At 44.4% G+C, this 20,512-nt stretch overlaps 1 protein-coding gene across 17 annotated transcripts in view; it reads left to right on the forward strand.

Moving 5' to 3' along the window:
• Positions 1–811: 811 nt before the first annotated feature.
• The window catches only part of NIN (ninein), a 106,453-nt gene continuing 86,752 nt past the window's right edge, over positions 812–20,512 (forward strand). For 4 of the 17 annotated variants that reach the window (XR_014242495.1, XM_082384783.1, XM_082384793.1 and 1 more), the window contains exons 1-3: positions 817–1,010; positions 1,535–1,588; positions 10,053–10,256. Coding sequence is in view for 16 of the 17 variants with exons in the window: in XM_082384783.1 (XP_082240909.1) it covers positions 10,074–10,256 (183 nt within the window). In the remaining variant the exon portion in view is untranslated. Of the gene's footprint in view, positions 1,011–1,534; positions 1,589–10,052; positions 10,257–20,512 lie in introns of all 17 variants that reach the window. The other 13 variants (XM_082384797.1, XM_082384798.1, XM_082384799.1 and 10 more) reach the window with 6 other exon arrangements.

The raw sequence follows: 20,512 nt of genomic DNA on the forward strand, positions 1-20,512 counted from the left end.
TTTTCCAGTTTCCTGCTGAAATAACCAGACTTGTGTAGAAATGTAGAGATGGGGGAGTGAGAAGCGGAGACTCTGGGGGAGCCCTGGAGTAGGGGTTGGGGGGGAGGAGGCGGTAAACTCCGAGCAATCATTGGCCTGAGCGGTACCGACTCCAAGGAGTATCCGTCCCGCGTGGCTAGTGACGGAGGGTTAGATGCACCCACAGAAGCCTGGATGGGGGTGGGAGCCTAAGAAGACGTGGTGGGCAGGTGCGGAAGCCAGTCTAGACCTGGTAGGAGGGACGCACTCGCTCCATAGGGTTCAGAGTCAAGTCTGGACCTCTTCAGCCTCCTGGACCCCCTCTTCTAATGACCGCCAATGGGCGCTCGAGGGCAGAGAAATCCAAGGCCGCCTGGGGGAAAAAGAGGCACCTGGATCCCCACCTTCAGTCCCACGGGCTGGAGGCGGGGACTTTTCCCCGACCCGGAGACGTTGCCGGCCGGGCGTCCTAGGCACAGAGGGGATTGTGTAGGTGCCTCTGGAAGGAAGGAGAGGCTATCCGGCAGGGGATCGACCTCTGCTGACCTCCTCCATCTGCGCCCCGGCAAGCCCCGGATCTTCCAAGTTCAAATCTCCGAGGCGACCGCCCCAGGGTCACAGCCAAGCCGGGACCGCACTCCTCCGTGCTCCGGCCACCAGAGGCGCAGTCCCCGTGGAAGGGGTGGAGTGGGGGGGGACTGACCCCGCAAGGGCCCGGGCGGCGCCCAGCGCTCCTCCCTCAGCGGCCCCAGCTGCGCGGGCCGCGGAGGAGGAGCCGCGCCCGGGCCGGCGTCGCCCTGGCTCCTCCTCCCCGCGCGGGCCTGGCCCTTCCTCCCCTGCGTCCAAAGCTTCGGGTGGCCGCGGCCGAGCCGGGAGCCGAGCGCGCTGGGCGCGGCCGTCCCGCTGCCACTGCCGCCGCCGCCTCCGAGCCCCGAGTGCGCCCGCGGCCATGGCCCCCGCGGCAGCGCCAGGCGCCTGAGCCCCGGGACGCGGTAAGCGCGGAGCCCGCTCCCGCGGACCCCCGCCCCGCGGCCTGGGGGTGCGCGGAGGCCTCTCGCTGCCCCCGCGCTGTGGGCGAGGCCCTGCGCGCCCTGGCGGCCCAGGCACCGGAACAGGCTGGGGCTTCCCCTGCCGGGCTGGGGCCGGGCGGTGGTTGTCCCCGCGGGCCGGGAGCAGGGAGCGGCAGCGAGGAAGCGGGTGGCCCGGCGGCCAGCTCGGGCCGGGGCGCTCCAGGCTGACCAGGCGGGGAGGGGATGGTGTGCGAGGCGGAGGAGGGGTCGGTCCGGGAGAGCGGGCTGAGCGGGCGGGGGCGGGCCGGCGGGCGGGGAGGATGCGCGCCGCAGCCCCCAGGAGCCGCGCTTTTGTGAGCGCTGGGGCCCCTTACAAATGGAAATGACGCTCGCGCGGGTCCCCATTCCCGTCCGTTTGAAGGACGCCCGCCCTGAACCCCGGCGTCGACTGCGAAATATTGTCCCGCTTCTGGAGCCCTAACAAAGCGTCCTCCCCCGCTTTGCAGAGCACTGGAGGCAGGCGGCCGGCTGTTCGGGCGCAACGGAGAGGCCGACAGAAGGTAAGCGAGGACGGCGGGGGCCGAGAGAGCTGCTGCCTGGGGACACAATGGGGTGTCTGGGGTTTCCGGGGGTGGCGATGGGCGGGCGGGTCGGGGGCGCATCTGCATCACGCGTTGCCGGGGACCTGGGCGGCGCGCCCGCGCTCCGGCCGCACCTCGCCTCCCGGCTTTGCAGCGCAGCCGGGTCTGGGCACCTCCGCCACCCGCGTTGTCCCCGCCCGCACTGCCAGCTGAAGGCGGCTACTGTGTGCTGGTCCAGGAGAGGACTTGAGTCCCGGGGCGGGGTGGGGGGGGGGCAGAAAGGGTGGTGGTGCTGTTGCCTTCTGCCACCCAGGCACCCCTGTGACTGGGAAACTGAAGAGAAACCGGCCTGGGGAAACCCGAGGTGTTAGCCTGGGCTGTCTGAGTAGCGGAGAGCTGTTTGGACCCATTGTAGAAGGTGTCAGGGATCAAGGCACAGAGAAAGACTTTACCCAGTGCGACTACTAAGAAAGGAACAAAATGACGCTAGGCTATTGCCTGAAACCCTTGACCGCCAGACCCACGGGATGGAAGTGTGGAGTGTCGCAGCAGAAGCTTCCAGGGTTCCAGGGGCTGGGCTTCTGCAGCTACCAAACCGGTCTCTGACAAAAGGACAAAGCTGATGGAAACAGTTTACTGCTGAAAGCTCTTTCTGTGAAGCTGAAAGAGATAGAGATAGGAAGAGGCGATTTCCCAGCCTCAGCCCTGACAAACCGGGGCTAAGTTGGTGCAAGTAAAATGGGAGCTGGAAAGATTGTCCTACCGTGCACCTTGTTTCTAGACAACTTAGCTCTTATGAGATCTTCTGCTTTCTTTACTTGACTGGGGCAGATCCCCTCCTGGTGTTGAGGAATTTCTGAGATGAGCTTGCCATAGAACTTGAACTCCTGAATTTGTGAAATCAAAACGGATCGCATGGTTGTCTTTTGTGACTGAGGTGGTAGCATTTTTTAGGGTTAGAATCCTAATAAAGTCAACCGAGGCACATGGGCTAAGCTTCTGAGACCATGGAAGGTTCTCGATCCGGCTCCCTTAAATACATTAACATAAATTTATATCTGTTTACTTGTTTCCTGAGGATTGACAGTCTGCAAGGATATGTATTTTTTTCTGTGTCAGCTTAATTCTGAGTCTTCCCTAGTGGCTAACGTATTGGTAGCTGACCTGAAATATTGGCAGGTCTTGCTGTGGAGTTGAAGAGGGATGTGGAAATTCCCAGACTGTGTGTAACAGTGACATGACAGGCTGGCTGATAAAACAGTTTGCTGTGGTCTCCTCAGCTTTTGTCAGTGTCCTTAGAGAGGTGAAGTGAACTGCTGGGGAGTTTCTTTGCAGATTTGTTTATTTTCACCTGGTCTCTGGTGATTCCTTAGAGGAAAGCATTCTGAACTGCAGTATAAAGTGTAGGGCTTACGGATGTTCCAAATGGGTTGGACATCAGCAAAGATATTGCCAAGGCAGGAAAAGACTTTACAGGAGGCAACGGAAAGGCAGCCATCACAGGCACGGTCTTTGCAGTAAAATGTCAAGGATCAGTCATCTTAACAGACACTTACTCAGAATGGCTTGGGTGTCTTTTTTCTTGTTCTTTTTTCATTTTAGATGTGTGGTGACCCTTAATATCAAAAGATGTTAACTGTCCCAGAGGGGGCGAATAGGGCTCCAGTGAATTTTGAACAGCCAATCTTAATAGACAACGTTCTAATCATAAGTCAAATGTTGTTCAAATAAATTGTTTTAAGTGTCACTGCAAATGACTTTCCACACTAACATTTCACCAATCTTGGTGCTTCCATTTTATGTTGATAATGAAAATACATTTTATCAGTCTTACATTGATGAAGGGTTGGCACATTTAGCCAGATCATTTTAGAGGGATTCAGACAGCCTAAAGCTTTTTCAGGAGGTTTATTTTTATAGGTGCCAATTCATTTGTAAGCCAATAAATTATGTGGTTTGAATTCTGGCTATTGAACTTACATCTGTTGGGCAGGGTCTTGTGGAGAGATTTACTGAAGCTTGCAAAAAGATATTTTTATCCTATTCACAAATAAAATAGAATTTTTAAAAGATTATGGGAATATGCAAGTGAGCAACTTTATTTGAAATCAGGACACTTTATTGCAATTTATATCAGCAATTAACCATTTATTCAAGCTTTTAGATGCAAAAATGACAAACTATTTATGATCTAATCCTCCCTTAAAAAGCAAAGTTGGGAAAATACTGTTTATACATATGAGAAGAGAAGTGCTTCATTTTTATACCCCAGGAAACGGTAGTCAGAGCTGCAGGCATTCTAAATTAATTTGCGTAAATATGGCTCAAGAAGTGAAAGTTGTTACAAGCTGTCTCTTTTAAGAAAGTAGCAAAAATGCAGCTCTGTTTTCTGCTTCCCTAATTTTACTTAGTAGCTGATTACAGGTTACTGAATCTACCATGTGCTAGCCTAATGATTTTATTCCTCCAGCCATCCTGAGTTAATGACTTGATTGGGTAATCCACCTAGCTTTTAGGTTTAACAAAAGCTTGGGTTTGCTACATCATTCAGGATAGTAAAATACTAAAGCTTATTTATGTTTTAGAATAAATGCTAGTGGGATACCCTTAGTTAAATTAATTTTTTTTGTAGTTAGCAAAGGTTGTTATTTTCTTTCAAATTTAATATGATTTTTTTCCTGTGTGGTGGCATTTAAGCTTTTGTGTTATATTTTTACACTCTGATTTTATTCTTGCTGATACTCTTGTGCTTTTAGTATCCAGCTAGAAGTGAGGTGCTATCTGAGCAGAGAGGAGGCTATCTGACAGTAATCACTTTGATGAGCAGCAGTTTTTGGCAGAAATATTCTATTATCAACACATAAATGGGGACAATTGCTTTTTCTATTAAGCTTTTGCTAAACTTGAATTTATTCTCGTCACAATTTCACTCTGTGCTGAAGTTAGTCCAAAATGGTAAGCCTGGAAATCTTTGCAGCAAATTAAGGTGTTTGCAAAAAAGAGAAGAAAAAGAAACATTTTATTATGACCATTGGCATTATGAGGCTCTGACTTGCCAAACAGTGAAAGCTAAAGGCGTGAATGAAAAGCTTTGCCAAAGCAGAGTTTGTCCATGTTCATCTCTTTAGTTATAAAGTAAATTAGTCACTTGGTGGTCACTGCCTGGACTGTGGCCCCTCAACAGCTATGTCTGAACACAGATCCAAAAGCATCTATTATGATACCCGGGGAAAGCTGCTGAGCCAAGAGGGACATCCAGACATTCCTTGTAGCTGTTCAGCTGCTAGACCATCTGGAGGGGAAATAAAAGGCCTGGGCTAGGGCTCTGGCATTGTGCTCATTTATTATTTGGTTTTTCCTTGCCAGACTTTGTCCCCTTTTCACTCCCTTTGGCCCAGAGCAGACGTCCCCTTTGGCTGGTCTGCCATTCTTACAAGCTCCTTTCTATACCTTGGATGCTGGAAAGTTCACAAGTTCATGGATCCACTTCATGTGGGCCTTATGTTGGGGACTTCATTATCCCAGCAGCACCTCCACCTTGCTCTTTTCCAATCCCAGTTGGCACTGTGATTTCATCAGCCAGGGCTGCCAAAGGGAGCACAGTGACACCAGTCTCTGATGGACTTCCCTGTCAGGGTCTGCACATTCTGGCAGCCTTGTTTTGAGTTATTTGGAAGGAAAATACTCTGAATAGTTCTTATTATGGGCGGTTGTTGGGTGGTAATTGTTATGATTAATGGCTCTTTGCATCTGCCTCTTATTTAACCATCCCTTGTTAGAACTCCAAAATATTGCCCACACGGGCCCTTTTATTACAAAGGAGTCGTGAAGGCTTCTGGCAATTTGATTGGGAAGGTAGATGGTGACGAGAGGCCCAGGTTTGTGGCAGGCTTTATAAAACTGGAATTGTCCTTGGCAATTTGAAGGACGATTTATCATTCAAAACCCAACTTCCTTCATCTCTAAGGAAGATTCCTGTCACTGGTGAGTGTCAGCTAGGCTCTGACTCTGGAAAGCATTGAATTGCACAGATTAGACATACTTAAGTATTTGTTGGGGAAAGTATTTGAACAATTACCAGTTTCTGGACTATGCCCATTATTGAAGACACAGGACTCTTCATGATCATATTTATATAAAAATGCATTTCTTCTTTGCCCTAAATCCCAAAGCTACTTTAGAAAAAAGAGAATGCTTATTCTGTGTATCCTTAGTGTCTCATAGGCTATAATTAGTCAATAAATGAATCAAGGGATGTAGGGAGGAAGGAACCCCACCCCTTCTCCTTCCATTTTGGAGGAGTTTATGGCCACCAAGTGTTCCACGGTCATTTCTAGTTCTTGTTACCGTTCAGCTGGTTAACACATAAAAGTGGAGATAAGTGATTTGTCAATGATACCATTCCAGTGGTCCCATTCACATGTTCTGCGTGCATGTGTAGGACTGAGAGATAGTATAGAGTCAGACCAGTGTTCAAATCGCGGGTCCATGACCATTATTAGCGTTGTATCATTGGACAAGTAGCTTAACTTTGCCAAGCCCCAGTTTCTACATATTAAATGGGAATATGAGATCTACTTTAAAGAATTAGGAGGATTAAATGAAATCATTTATGCTAAGTACTCAGCATAGGCCAGCTCAGAAGTTTAAAAAAAAAGTGTCTTCTGAGCTTCCAACTATATTTCAGCCTTTCTGCTTTTGTTTGACATTATATTTATCAATAATCTGCCTTTGAAGATTGAGGAAGCACTGAACATTACCTACTACTGTTACCATTTAGTAATATGATATTGCTTATATTTATAATATGTCCCTCGCCCATTCTTGCTTTCTGGGATATGGCATTCCACAGCTCCTGTTTTGCTTCTTGGAAGGCAGATCTATGACCTGTTGCTGTGTGTAAATTACCCCTCTTCAGTTTACCCCTCCTTTGCAAATCGCAGGTATTTTCTTGGTTGTTTTCTCAATTCCCCTCTTGTATCAACTTTCTCTGGGATTAGCTGCTCTTGCTTGCCATATTTAACCCTCAGAACAACCTTCCAGATGGGTATTATTATTCTCATTCTATAAACAAGGGGACTTGGGAAAGTATTTTAATACAGGTTCTCCTCCAAAGTCATATCCCATAACAACAACAACAAAAATGCAGCTGAAAATTGAATCCACTGGCTTAATTACTAAATCATAGAATCAAACTTCAGATGGCTGTACGTGGTACAGTTTGGCAGTGGGTGCTCGCTTTCTACTTATGCTTGGATATGTCTAAGACTGAAAATGCGTTTGAAAAGGGGTTGGATGGGGAAAGTAGAGCTATGCTTGTGGAAGAAGTAGGTGTTTCAAAGTCTTCATATGCTTATTTCTGTAGCGTTCATTCAGGGTAAGTTTCCTTGTAAGGAATCTCCATATCCTAAGTCAGTCCATGATGTTTACTGAGTCCCTGGAGTGAAGAACAGACTGTACTATGCATTTGGAGGAAGCTATAAAAGAAATTGAAATTGTGAACCTTGCCCTTAAAGAAATTTCTGCCAAGTGGGGAGAAAAATAATTCTTGCACATGAAATTACTGATGAACGTTTGGGGAATAATATCAGCCAGTAAAAATGCCTTCTGTGCTAGAAGAGTACTGACAACTTGTCACCATATGTAACATCTTTTGGATGTTTCCATATGATCATTTGTTCTCCAGGGGTGGGGCTGTTTTCCCTGTTAAGTCAAAAGAATGTTTTACTAAGCACAGTTCTTGAGAAGCAGGGAGATGAAATAAAGAGATAAAAAAGGAAAATTGCTGTGAAATGAAAGAGGTTTGATTTAGTGAAAATCCAATGACCTCCCAAAGAGCAGGGCATGATAGCGTATCAGATTCAAAGCTGTGGATAAGATTGGGACTTCTCAGTACATTGTGAGACTTTTTTTTTTTTTATATTGAAGTACAAATGAACTTATTTACAGAACAGAAATAGACTCACAGACATAGAAAACAAACTTATGGTTACAGTTACCAATGGGCAGATAAATTAGGATGATGGGATTAACAGATACACATTACCATTGTGAGTTTTATGGTTCTCTTTCATTGGTTTAGATGGACAAATCCCCACCCCTTAAAAATAATTTTTAAAAGGGGAAGTGTTAGAATTCTTTCACTTCTGAGGTTTTTTTTTTCTTCTTTTTTTTTAAATGTAAAATCAAGCAGAAGCAGAATAGTCTTGCTTTTATGACATTGGTCAGATTCCAGCCCAGGGGACTGTAGAACTCAGAGAGTGAGTCTGAGAGCTGTGGCAGCCCTGAAAATCCCAGAGCATCTTGGGGATTCTCAGCAGATCTTAGCTGATGATGAACTGGGTGAATGCTAAGTGAATCTCATTAGCTAAGCCTTGGCCCTGTCTAAATTCCTAACTTCTGAGGCTTTGCTTAACACCTTGGCTTTTCATTTCTGATGCTTTGATGTTTATTTAGCACTCTCAGGTTATTTTGTAAACATTTACATGGTGATTAGTTAACCCAACAGACCAACCCTGGGAAGGCAGCCAGAGCTAGCAGCACCGTAGTAGAAAAACTGATAATTAGAAGAAGAGACCTTTGAGACCAGGAGCCTGGACCAGAACATTACCTCTTTGCTTTAATGAGTGGCCCAGCTGTTTGGATCCATCTTCTGCCTTCATCTCGTTCTGCTGAAACCCTTGGGATAGTCATTGGCTCTGTTTTAGCTTGTCATGTTTTGAACAGTTGTCTCTGAAAAGAAAGCAACCTAGCCTAGAGCAGCACTGATGTGTTACAGAAGGCTCGCTTATTTTCAGGTCTGGCCGCGTTCAGCATCTTAATGTGTGTGGTTCCCGTGTTGTAATGATCTGCCCTATAACATCACCTCTAAGAGTTTTCTGACCCAGGACTTGGTTTAGTTAAAGGTGTGCTTTTAAAAGTAGAATGTTGGTTGCCAGGGACTAGGGGAGGGGAAATGGGAGTTGCTGGGCAGTGGGTATAGAGTTTCAGTCATGCAAGATGGAAAAGTTCTAGAGATCTGCTGTACAGCAGTGCGTGTGTAGTGAACAAATATGGTACTGCATACTTAAACTGTTGTTAATAGGCTGGATTCCATGTTATGTGTTTTTTATCACAATAAAAAATTATATTGGCAAGATAAATACTTTTTTAAAAAGGTGCTGCCTTTTATAGTCAAGGGGCTGGTTCTGCGAGCCTTGTTTGAGATGGCTGAGGTCACCCTCTCAAGGGTATATGTTCTGTTTGGCTTCCATTGCATCATTGTGAAGGTACCTTCACATGCGAAGGTTTCAGGCTTCCGTTGGAAAACCCAGTACATTGAAAGTGAATTATTGTGCAAGCAAAATACCAGATTTCATTCTTCAAGTATTGAGGGACCTAGAATTTTATGATATATATTTTTAGCAAAAAAGATTCTGAGAGATATTGATGACTCTGTGTTTTCACAAATCCCATGAAATGTGGAAAAATGGAAAGTCTGGGGTTAGAGTGGATCAGAGAGATGGAAGACCTATTAACCAGGAGTACAGAGGGGAGACTGTCTCGGTAGTAGAGGGTCCTGAGATTCTGTGTGATTCACATGTGGTCTGTGGCTCCTTCGAACCTCATTGTCTGAAAGGCTGGAGTTGTGTTTTCCCCTTTCTCTAGGCAACTAAGCATTACCTAAAACTCCCTGGGGCTGAAGTATTCAGGGAATACTCTTCCTGTCACACCTCATGTAATTGCACCGGTGAAGTTAATTGAGTTGTTTTTTGAGGAACTCGTGTAAGAAGTGTTTGGTCTCGTGTAAACAGGGAGTGGTTTTGTATCAGACGTATTCATCCAGTGCCTCTTTGCAGCAGCCCTCCAGTCTGACTACAATGGGGGGCAGTAGGCTGAAGGAAGAGAAAGGAAACAGTCTTGGCAAGTTGCAACATCTGGCAGGTCCTCTGGAGCCCGCTGAGTTGAGTGGAAGCTCCGGCCCTGCAGTCTGTTGTGGTTAACAATCACTTCATTTGGAAGGACTGGATGTCAGAAGGGGCTTTTCACCTTCTCTAAGTCCTGAGAGGTCTCTTAAGACCGCTTTCAGTCTTGAGTTTGACAGTCTGGCTGCCTGCCTGAGCGCCGGGCAGGAGAGCAGGGCGCCTTTCTGCCCACGGGACTCCCTCGTTCTGGTAACATTACCCCACCAGGACCCGACCCTGTGGATGTGCGCCCGGTGTGAGTGCGTGTGGGAGCTCCCCTGGCCTGGACCGGGTTCTGGAGGGACCCGTGGTCTCGCTGGGAGGTGTACAGTGTTACCTCCCCTGCTGCCCCTCACAGGGTCCCGATGGACCAGCATGAGGGGACCGGGACACACAGAGTGTTCTTCCCACGGGGCTGGCAAGCGTGGGGACGGCTAGTGGAGGGGCGGCGGCAGGACTCCAGCGCTGCCACCACCCAGCCTCCTCTCTGTCCCGCACAGGTGAGCGCTGTGGGCGATGGGATGGATGAGGCGGAGCAAGACCAGCATGAGGCCCGACTCAAGGAGCTGTTCGACAGTTTTGACACGACGGGCACCGGGTCCCTGGGACAGGAGGAACTCACCGACCTTTGCCACATGTTGAGCTTGGAAGAGGTGGCCCCGGTGCTGCAAGAGACGCTGCTTCAGGACAACCTCCTGGGCAGGGTAAGGCCTGGGAAGAGGCTTGGCGGGGGCGGGGTGGGAAGTGGGTGTGGTTTCTGCCCGGGCGCTGGGGGTGGGGCAAACCGCAGGTGTTGCAACTTGTTTCTAACATCCTGGAGGTGTGTGCTCTTAGCTGTTAACCTGATAAACAGAGAAAAGAAAAAGGAAAAAAAAAAAAAAAAAGTAATGGGTGTGACTTAGCGGCGCAGTTTGCTCCGGTGATGAGGGCGTGCTTTAATTTGTGCTCTGGAATGAAGGTGTACACTGAGCCTCTTAGATGAAAAGAGAAAAAGGTAACAAGAGGATGTTTTCCAGTGCTTTCCTTGTTCTTTGTGGATCATTTTATGGACTCCACACTCATCAAGAGAGAGGGCTGAGATTTCCATGGAAGTGAAGGAAAGGACAGTAAGAAAACTGCCATTGCCAGGAAGAGCAGCTTGCTGTTATGACTTTTGCTCCCCATAAAGCTATTTCTCGTGAGGATTGTTCCTAGGGTAAAGTATTAATTAAACCTTTCACCCAGGAAATAAGACAGGAGGGTAAGTGCAGTTTCACTGAAAACCCAGCAGGACTTGCTTCCAACAGGGGTGTGCGTGTGTGCTGATACTAGCTTTTACATACGAAAACAAATAGTCATGTTCTCCCCGTAGATCAAGTCACAGATGAGTAAGAGGTGAGAAGGGGTCCTTTTTTCCCTCTTGCTGTTAGTGGGAAGGATGTCTTGACTTGATAGTGTCTTCAGTTCTCATAATTAAAATTGAGAGCATCATTTGTGTGGCTTTGAGTTGAATCTTGCTGCTGGTTTTTTGCATGATGAGAAGGAAAAATGGGCAGTACTTTTTGAGCTCTGTTGCTGCCATTGCTGACACTTTGTAGACGTTCGTTTTTATCACGTGGTATAAATTGAGGGAGCAGCTGTGAAACTCAACTTTATTCCAGTGACGAAACTTCCTTTTCTTCATTTCATGTTCATTGTCTCTTAGCTGAAGCTTTGGGCAGGTGACCTCAGATACAGTGCAGTGTATTGGCTCTCTGTGACGCGAGATGGACGGGAGTGGCGATCATCCTGAAGTTAATGTACAGAGGATGATACATTAATACATTGGGGGCCTGGCACCGTGGAGGTGGCATTTAACAGGGCTCACACTTAAAGAAAGTGTGAGTTTTTGTAAAATGAGAACCATTTTTGGTAACTTTGGGGGGATTAGCTGCTTGTGAATACATGTGATCCCTAAAAAAATGCTAAAAATCTTGCTTTGAAAAGCAATAGAAATGGGAGCTTTGAGAATTAAACTACTTGCTCCTCATCATGTAAGGCACTCAAATGTTTTCTAGTTCTGCCTCAATCTCAGAGACTTCGGGGAGCCAACAGAGTAGCGTTTCTCGCTGTCGTCCTTGGGGATCTCAGTCCTTTGGCTATCTGAGGAATAGTATCAAAGTGGGGATCTGTTTTCACACCTATTAAAGCCGGAGAAGACATAATACAACTTCAGGTTTCCTTGAGAGCCAGTGTAAATATGGAACCCTCTGCTGTAAACAGATTGCTCCCTGGCAGCAGATTGACAGCTTGCTCTCCAGATGCTGCGCATCTTTGCCCTCGTTTGGCAGACTAAAACAGGGGACCAGGTATCGATGGATTCGTTAATGACTTGACACTACCAGCCCGCCTTTACGTTTGCTCTTCGCCTGCAAATAATGAATACCTAAGTGGTCTATAGCCTGATATTTACTTAGTGAGCCAGTGATAAAAGTTAAATAGATGTATGCATATTGATTTCATGGGGAAGGTCCCTGGTGGTTGTCTTGAGAGCAGGGTTGGCATGAATTAATGCACTACTGTTAGATTTGCATTTTCTATGAAACGGAGTTATTCTCCTCAGATGATCACATAAACTGGGCCATATGCTGTTAAGATACTCTATATGGTCTACAATTTTAAATTATAAGGAAAAAAAAATTCCTTAGACTTCACTGGAGAATTCTAAATTCTACCATCTTGATGTATTGAATAGGAATCCTGAGTTGTAAAATTATAAAATTGTAAGCTGTTTCTAATACCAGCCGTCTTTCTTCTCTTTAGATGGTATTTATAGAAAAATATGTAAGAGTTAGCAGTTTGGTTTAATAAAAAAGGAGAAAGAAATAACAGCATGACAAACCTAAATATATTCATCTATTCGTTAATTCAAAAAATATGTATTGTGTATGTCCGGTATGTCAGCATTCTAATGGTCTTATGGTATGAGTGCAACTTATGTTTATTGTCAACTAAAGTTTTCCATTAAATTGGCTTTTGGAACACATTAGTACCCGTCAACCTCCTGGATGCTTGTGGTTTTAAATTTTGTCTTTTATATCATAACAAGTATAATTTTTAAATAAAAGAAAACATCTAAGTTTTACCTCCTTTGGTATTAAGCTGAATTAATCTTTTTTGTTGAAAAAGAAATAAGGTAAAAAGCATTTTCCCCCTCAACTAAGAATATGAATATTATCTGTTTATTCTTTATCTTAAGATCCATCTTTCATAACTTCTTGTCCTTTTTTTTTTTTTTTTTTTTTTTTTAAAGCCTAATGTTTCTTATGATGGTTGTCAAGGAAAGTAACTTAAATCGACTTGCCATTTTCATGCATTTTACTAATGGGCCATTTACCCTCAAATTAATCTGTCTGATCTTGCTTCATAACTTGAAACCATATTCCCCTGAGCATGGTGGTTACCCTATAAATGTTTGAAATGCCCAGAGATTGTGCATCACTGATTTAAAGGAAAGAGGACATTGCTGGTAGGTGTTTCCTACTAGGTTATCAAAAGAATTCCATTCATATCTTTGTCATCAGTTAAGCACCTGTCAGGTGGGTCAGACCCCCAAGACAAGGGATTCCTTGAAACACTGAGGAACTTATAGTCTGGTCAGGTAACATTCCTGGCAGGTGAATAGTACTGGGAGTAAATACTACAAACATTTAAGAAAGGGAACCATGTTAGCTCACTTATTGAACCAAGTTTCCATCCAAGCAATTGATTCCAATTGTAGGTGCTTCCTGTTTATTGTGCCTTTTAAAGGAAGTGTTTCCACATGCCTCTCTATTTCCTGTATTAGAAATCAGAACCTAAAGATGATAATTTACCTTGGTTTTGTTGAAGCCTTTAGCTAGGTCCAGCTTTAGAAACCTTTCCTTATTGAATATACTAACTTTGAGACAAAGCTGGCCCCCCCATCCCCTGAGCTTCCCTGCTCTACTCTTTAATATGAATCTAGATGCTGACATATCTCATGTTCTTGACACTCTTTAGAATCAGAACAAGCCGCGAGGTAGCAGAACTTACCATTGGCTTCCAAAGAGTCCCGTAGGTGTGTGGACTTTGGTCATCAAAGGCACTTCGGAATTTTTTGTATTAAAATTTGATAACTGTACAAATATATAATTCCACTCAGCTTTTGCAGTTTTCATTTTCAAGTGCTTGTGTTCTTTTATAAACATCATGATTAATTGTATATGGCGATTTGCTGGTTTGTTTCCACTTCATTCAGCTTTTTAAGATTTCTTTCACTTACATACATTTTAACTGTTTGAAAAGTGAATCAGAAGTACAGCAGTACTTTCTGGTGGTGATTATTTGTACTTGTTCTCTATGTGCAAAATTACCCTTGATCATCAAACAGTGCCTATTTATAACCACCCCGTGTTCATGCTCTTGTTTCATATTATTGATCTGGGCTTTTTGAATGAGTTGGAGGGAAAGGTGGGAACATTTCTCATTACATCTCTTAAATGTCTGAATCTTTGCCATCTCTCTTACTGTTTAACCTGAAACAGTGAGGAATATTTTCTAATTCCATTTTGGTCTTGTGAGTCTGTGGGCTTGATTTGAACTCCTAAGGGTCTATAGTTCACATTTATAGACAAAAAGACCTTCTGATTAAGAGGCTGCAAGACTTGCTTCTTTTCTTTATTAACACTTTCTTGTCAACCTCACTGCAAAATTGACTTTGGTGTTGTATACTGTGAACCTCACAAGGTATTTAGTTTGACATAAAGCAAGGGCAAAGGGGAGGGCTGGCCTTCCAGCAGCCTGTTGGGAAGGCCTTCTACTCTCAACAAGAGGTATGAGCAAGTGCTAAATGGCTGTTCTTCTCTACCTACTTTATTTCAGTAATGACTGTCACTCTCACCAGAGAAAGTATGATCAGGAATGCTCATTAGATTTCTGCAGTATTCCATTTATACTTTTATGAGTAGCTTCTTGTTTGGATGGAGGGGATTTAAAGTGCTTCAGTGTCCAGCACAGATTTTAGACTTCAGTGTTCATCTGTATGACAGAGAAGCCTAGAACCCAGAACTTGCAAAAAGTCTGGTGTCTTGTCTGGGGTCAGGCAACTCCTTTGAAGCAGCATCAGGATGGGAACCCAGATTTCCCAGTCCCTGAGTTTGAATGCATGTCTCCACAGCCTCCTAAGACTCCACATATGAAAATATGAATCTCATTCTCCATCCCCTGCAACCCACCCCCATCCTCAAACTCCCTCCCCCACCACATGGATGCCATATGCAATTGGAGCAGTCTTTGAATCAGACCTGGATGCAAGTACTGACTCCCGTCACTTTTTAGCCATGTATGTACATTATCTTAAATACTCTGAGCCTCAGTTTCTTCATCTCTATAATGGGAAAAATAATACCCTCCCTATAAGATTGGGATGAGGTTGACTTAGAGCGTGTGTATCAAAGGCCCATCTAGGAGCCAGGAACACAGTTAACTACTGTGTCCTGTGTCTCCCTGTACACTGCCCCCCTCCATCTCTTACACACTGAGAGTGGTTTTTTTGATAAATGGTGACTCCCCAGGAATGATTTTCTGAGAAAGCTCATTAGAGTAGGGAACAGATTTGCTAGCAAGTCTCTTGTGTGGCGGTGGTTTGCATCTGTTTCTATCTGTAGGCAGGGCTCCTTGGATCCATCTTGGAGTACAACTTCACACAGTCACTTTAGGTTTTACAAACCCACCTCTTAAAATGGCCTTTGCCTCTCTCCACATTGTCTGCAGTAAATGACTACTAAGCTGCAATAACCCAAATGCTGTATTTAGAAGAAAACATTTGTAACTGTATCTTTCATTATGAAACCATGTCTCTTTGTTCTTCTGTGTCATTTCTCTTTGCATAATGCTGTCAATGTTATTTTCCTCTACATTGACCTTCTGGTGAGTCCATATTTCTATACCCATTTTAGCTAACACTTAATGTTTTGAATGTCCTTTCTTTGATTTCCCTGTGTATTAATAGCTGCAAACCTCCTAAGTGTGATGAGAGTTACGTGGGCCTTTGTCTGGTCTAATAAGCTCACTTTGTTGAACGCTGGCTTGAGCCCTCTCATCTCAGGTCTGTTTGAAGTGCTGCCTGCACACATGGGGAAACCGTATGCATCTGATCTCCATGATTGCACGAGATGATTTTATGCAACGTTAAGTTCCTCATTCTACTTCCTGTTACAGGGTTTTTTGTGTGTGGTTTGAAATAGAATTTGTTTCTTACGCTGAGCTTAAATTAGTTTTTCAGAAAGGCAAATTATGTTTCTCAAAAAGCTATGAAATTCCTATGAAATTTGGAGAGGAAAAGCGATTAGGTAAATTTCTATTAAGTGGTGGTGACACATGACAAAAAATATCAGACTTAACTAGTCTTCCTGTTAATTTAGTTTAAATGTCATGTGTGTTTTTAGTCAGTCATGTAATTTTCCCATTGCTGCAAACTGCCCTTTGAGGCATACAAGGTGTAGGAATGCTTGTAAAATGAATGGTGGCATTTATTATTCAAATGAGGGGGTACCAACCAAGGTATGCATGGCTCTCGAAAGCTGGTTACCATGTGAGATTTAATCGCACTGTATACTTCTGAAGATTTCTAAATTTTAACAGAATACAATAGTGACGCTCCCTTGGAGGAGAAAAAATGGTACTTAAAAACTACAGGGACTGAACTGAGTGAGCTCACTGATGTGCATTTCTTCACAATAGAGGGCGTTTATTCACGTTTTGGTTCTGGGTTGTGCCCTGAGGGGCTTTTCTGCCCCATCTGTATTCATGAGCATTGATGGAAAATAGTGGTCACCTGCCTCTATTAGAGAACTCTCTTGAAATGTGGAATTTACTGCTATTTAAAGCAGAGGGTCCGGGGTCTCTGCCCTCACAAGAAGGAAAATAAAGGTCAGTTTAAGACTTGAAGCTGCTCCAATTGTTTTTTGATCAGCTTGCCAGGTTTTTTGTTTTGGATTTTTAGATTCTTTTTGTGGGGGAAGAAGGGTGTCACCCAGATAAACATTGCTGGATTATGAAGAACCCCTGAGTTAGTAATCATGTTTAGTTTTTTGTAGATTTTTTTCCTTCTAAAATGTGGCTGATTTAATACATCCTAAGTCCATTTTGGAAACCTTTAAGCTCTGCCTGTGAATATCTTGGAGAAGTCGAATGTCACAAAACTGTCCCTCTTTTCCTCCCTGCTGGCCTACTAGGACATGCTCATTTATCAGAGACCCCTACCAGCCTTTTTTGTCTCTCTCAAAGCATTTGCCAGGTTCTGCCTTGTATTATAGTTCCTGATCAGCTTTCTTCTCTTCTTCCCCATTCCACCCTCCCACACTCTAGAATCTGGATAAACCCCTTGAGGGCAGAGGTTATATATTCTCTTGCTCTTGTGTCCTCTGAGGCCCCAGTGTCCTACTTTGTACCTGGTGACATTGTGTAAAGTTGAGGATTTGACCTGGAGCAGCAGAGGGATTTCCCTGAGAGGTCAGACCAGGAGTGAAGAGGGCCTGGGGCAGGCAGGGTGGCTGGACTTCGATGAGTCCATTCGGAAGGCCTCAGTTCTCCCGGTAACTCTATCACTTCAAGACAGGCGGCCTTGGGCAAGGCACATGCCTTCTCTGAGCCTCTCTCCCCTCAGTTCAAAGGAGGGATGCCTGCCTTGACCGTCTCTCATGGATGTTGTGAGATTCAACTGGCCAAATGTCCAGGAAAGAATGAGCCTACAATAATGCTCCCAGAACTCGCATTAATATAATTTTCTAATAACTGGATCTCTTACCCCATTTAGTGGCAAACTTTAAAAAAATAAAAAAGGGGTTAACCATTGGGGATTGAGAAAATTTTATTAAAGTTTTACCCTAACAAATAGTATAATAAACATCATGAGGTTATTCTTGATCATTTAAAATCTTCTTGGTCTATCAGTTATTCTTCTGTATTATAAGAACAATACCCTCAGGATTTATTTAGCAGCACGTAGATCCTTGCCTCAATACTAAATAACCCCAGCCTATTAGGTTTTGAGTGCGTATGTGTTTTTAAAAATTTAAACTTTTTTTAAGTGTAAAAAATTATACTTTACTTTTGTTCGAGGGGGGATAGTTAATGTCTTCTCTCAATCCCAGTATGTCAGTAGCTACTTCTTGTACTTACCTTGAAGTGTCCCTGTCTTTTAGTTGCTGTTTCTAATCTGTAGGGGGGTTGGGAAGCAGGAAAATGAAGCTGATAATAAATCATGTAGAGTGAGAAGAAATAGCTTCTGAGTCAGTTCCAGGGCATATTCTACAAGAAGAGCGAGTGGGCTTTATGACACCTTCCTCAGCTTTGGACACCACTTGTTCGCTTCCCGATTGTCTGCCATGCTCTAGATGACTGAGGCTGAGAGAGAAGCAACCTCTATGTCAGTGAGGTACATACTGTCTCAGAAGTGGGTGTGTTTGTATGAGGCCTAAGTGTCCCTTGAATCTGGTATAATAAAGTCTTAGAAGTGGGTTAGAATTAACTTCCAGGTTATAGACGTCTTTGTCATGTTTGGAGGGTACGGGAAGTAAACTTGAGATACAGAAACCCCTGAGTGACCTGCACGGCTAATCCTCAGCGAGTTGAGCTATGTTAGGACTAAATTCCGAAGGGCTCTTTCCAATGACCTCTATCAAAACTGACACGTTGAGGAGACCCAGCAGAGACCCACAGAGTCAGATATAAAGGATGTGAAAGTCTCAAGGCAACCACATCCCTTTTGAAACAGGAGCCCTCCTTCTGTTCAACTCATTAACTGTGGCAGTGAGGGACTCTGGTTTCATTCGGGTCATGTCCACTGATACCCTAAGGGAGAGGAGAATCTCGGAGTTGGGGTCCCTAAACACAGCAGACCGGATCCATTTCTCTGATGCTGGCCAGCTGCCCAGGTTCGGGGGGGGAGGCAGGCTCCTGGGCCTCCTGCTGTCACCCCCGCCCTACCACTTGGCTGGTTGGGTCACTCTCATGGCCAGTTGCTTTGCTTGAGATATGGCCCCGTTTCTCTGTGAAAGTGGTGAGAACAGTCACCCCCATTACTAGTCCTATTAGTAGTGTTAACTACCACTTGCTGACTACGTAGGAAGTCCCAGGAAGTTCTAGACACTTTACATAACTCTCATTTTATCTCCCTAAAGCCACTATGAGGGAGGCGGTAGTATAAATAACATAAAATACATGCAGTGCCCTTAGCAGTACCTGCCCTATTCCCTGTGACAGTTCCTGAGACTATACGCTCCATGGCGGCTCTATCACCGGGGCCTAGGATAGGGCCTGGCCCATAGCAGTGGCCCAATAAATATCTGTTGAATGAATCATAAAGATGAGTTGTTAGCCATCCCATTTTTCAAGTGGAACAAACTAAGACTTGGAGAGGTTTGGTAATTGAGCCAATTCACAGTGGCTGAGCCAGAGTCAGGACCTAGACCCAGCTGCCCCAGCTTAGAGCTTTCACTCCTCACCCTTCTCCTGCCCACCCTAAGAGGAAAGCATGATTCCGGTAGGAAATAGTAGATGCCAGGGTGGGAGATGCCCCTGAGTGGGAGAGGCTTGGGTATGTGCTGTTTGTGGGCTGGCTGGTTGGGAAGATGGCCTTGCCCCCGGTAACTGAAGCTGGATGCCACGGTGCCTGAAGCCCACCTCTGACTCTGGCAGAACCTAGTTCTCCTTCCTAGCCCAGGCTTTTCTGTGATTCATCAGCTATGAAACCTAATTAGCACAGTTTATAATTCTGTAATCTTCTAGTCCTTCATTGACTGTACCACCCTGGCTCTTTAGCAGATGCCCTCCCTTCCTGAACAGACTTCCGCTCTGGCTCCATAAATATGCTGATTTTTAGTCTGTGTGATCTAAAGGAATACGATTTTAGAAAGCAGTTTCAAGTAATCAAAATGAATGTGGTAGAGAAATCACATATTCTTTGGGAGAGAGTGGTAAATTGCAAGCATATGCTATTTTATGACATATGAATCTCAGTGGATTCCTCTCCTTTGCACTGATTTGCATGAATAAGACATATGATTGGTTTCCTTCGTTGTTTAGATAACTAACAAGGTTTGCTGCTTTTCCACGTTTAATTCAGAAGTGGTTTTTAATCTGTCACTATATTTAATCTCCCAGGCAACGTTTTGTAATGATGTCTAAAGAGACCCATAGCAGCACAAGTTATAAATTTATCAACTTTGTAGTTACATACAGGGTTCTGTATAAATAGGCACCACGTTATTAAACTATAATTATGATGAGAAGAAATACCATCTCTCCCTTCTGTCGCATGGTGAGATCATGTAAATTTAAGTTATAGAAGAATGTACTTGACCATAAAGAAAACTATTTTATCCCTTTAACCAAAGTAATATCCCAATTCTGAGTATTCACTTAAGTGAAACTCAGGTTCTTTCCTACTTCAGTCAAGGTAATTGTATGTTTAAGAAGTCGGCAGAATGCTTCCCAAGGTTCTTTTATTCTTTGTGTTTGCTATTGATTTCTATTTGTTTATAGAATTACAGGGGCCTTGGGAGATAAATATATAACATATTCCTGCCTCAGGCAAGACTGTATTTCAAGTCATCTTCGAAAGGTAGTTTACTCTCTTCTAGAATATCTTAAGAGATGAAAGCATCTTTGGGACATTGTTACAGAGGATCATTTACTTGGAAAGTTTTTTCTAGTACCTAACCTAACATCTTTCTCTTCTGGTCTTGTTTAGAAAAATTAAAGGAGCTAAGAATTCAAAACCTATCTTTTTCTGAGTTTATAAAGAGGGTTTTGCTGTGTAGTTTTCCCCCTCAGGGTTGACTAAATATTGATATTAGTGTTGGTGACGCTGGCGTGTAAAATGATCAGCCCATTTTCCCTTTAGTGCTTTAAAGAAATGAAGAAAAAAGGGAACAAAAACAGGTTATATGGCTCACTTCAAGGCTGTCAGATGCTAACA

Source organism: Balaenoptera borealis, assembly GCF_965194805.1.
Source record: "Balaenoptera borealis genome assembly, chromosome: 3".
Lineage (NCBI taxonomy): Eukaryota > Metazoa > Chordata > Mammalia > Artiodactyla > Balaenopteridae > Balaenoptera > Balaenoptera borealis.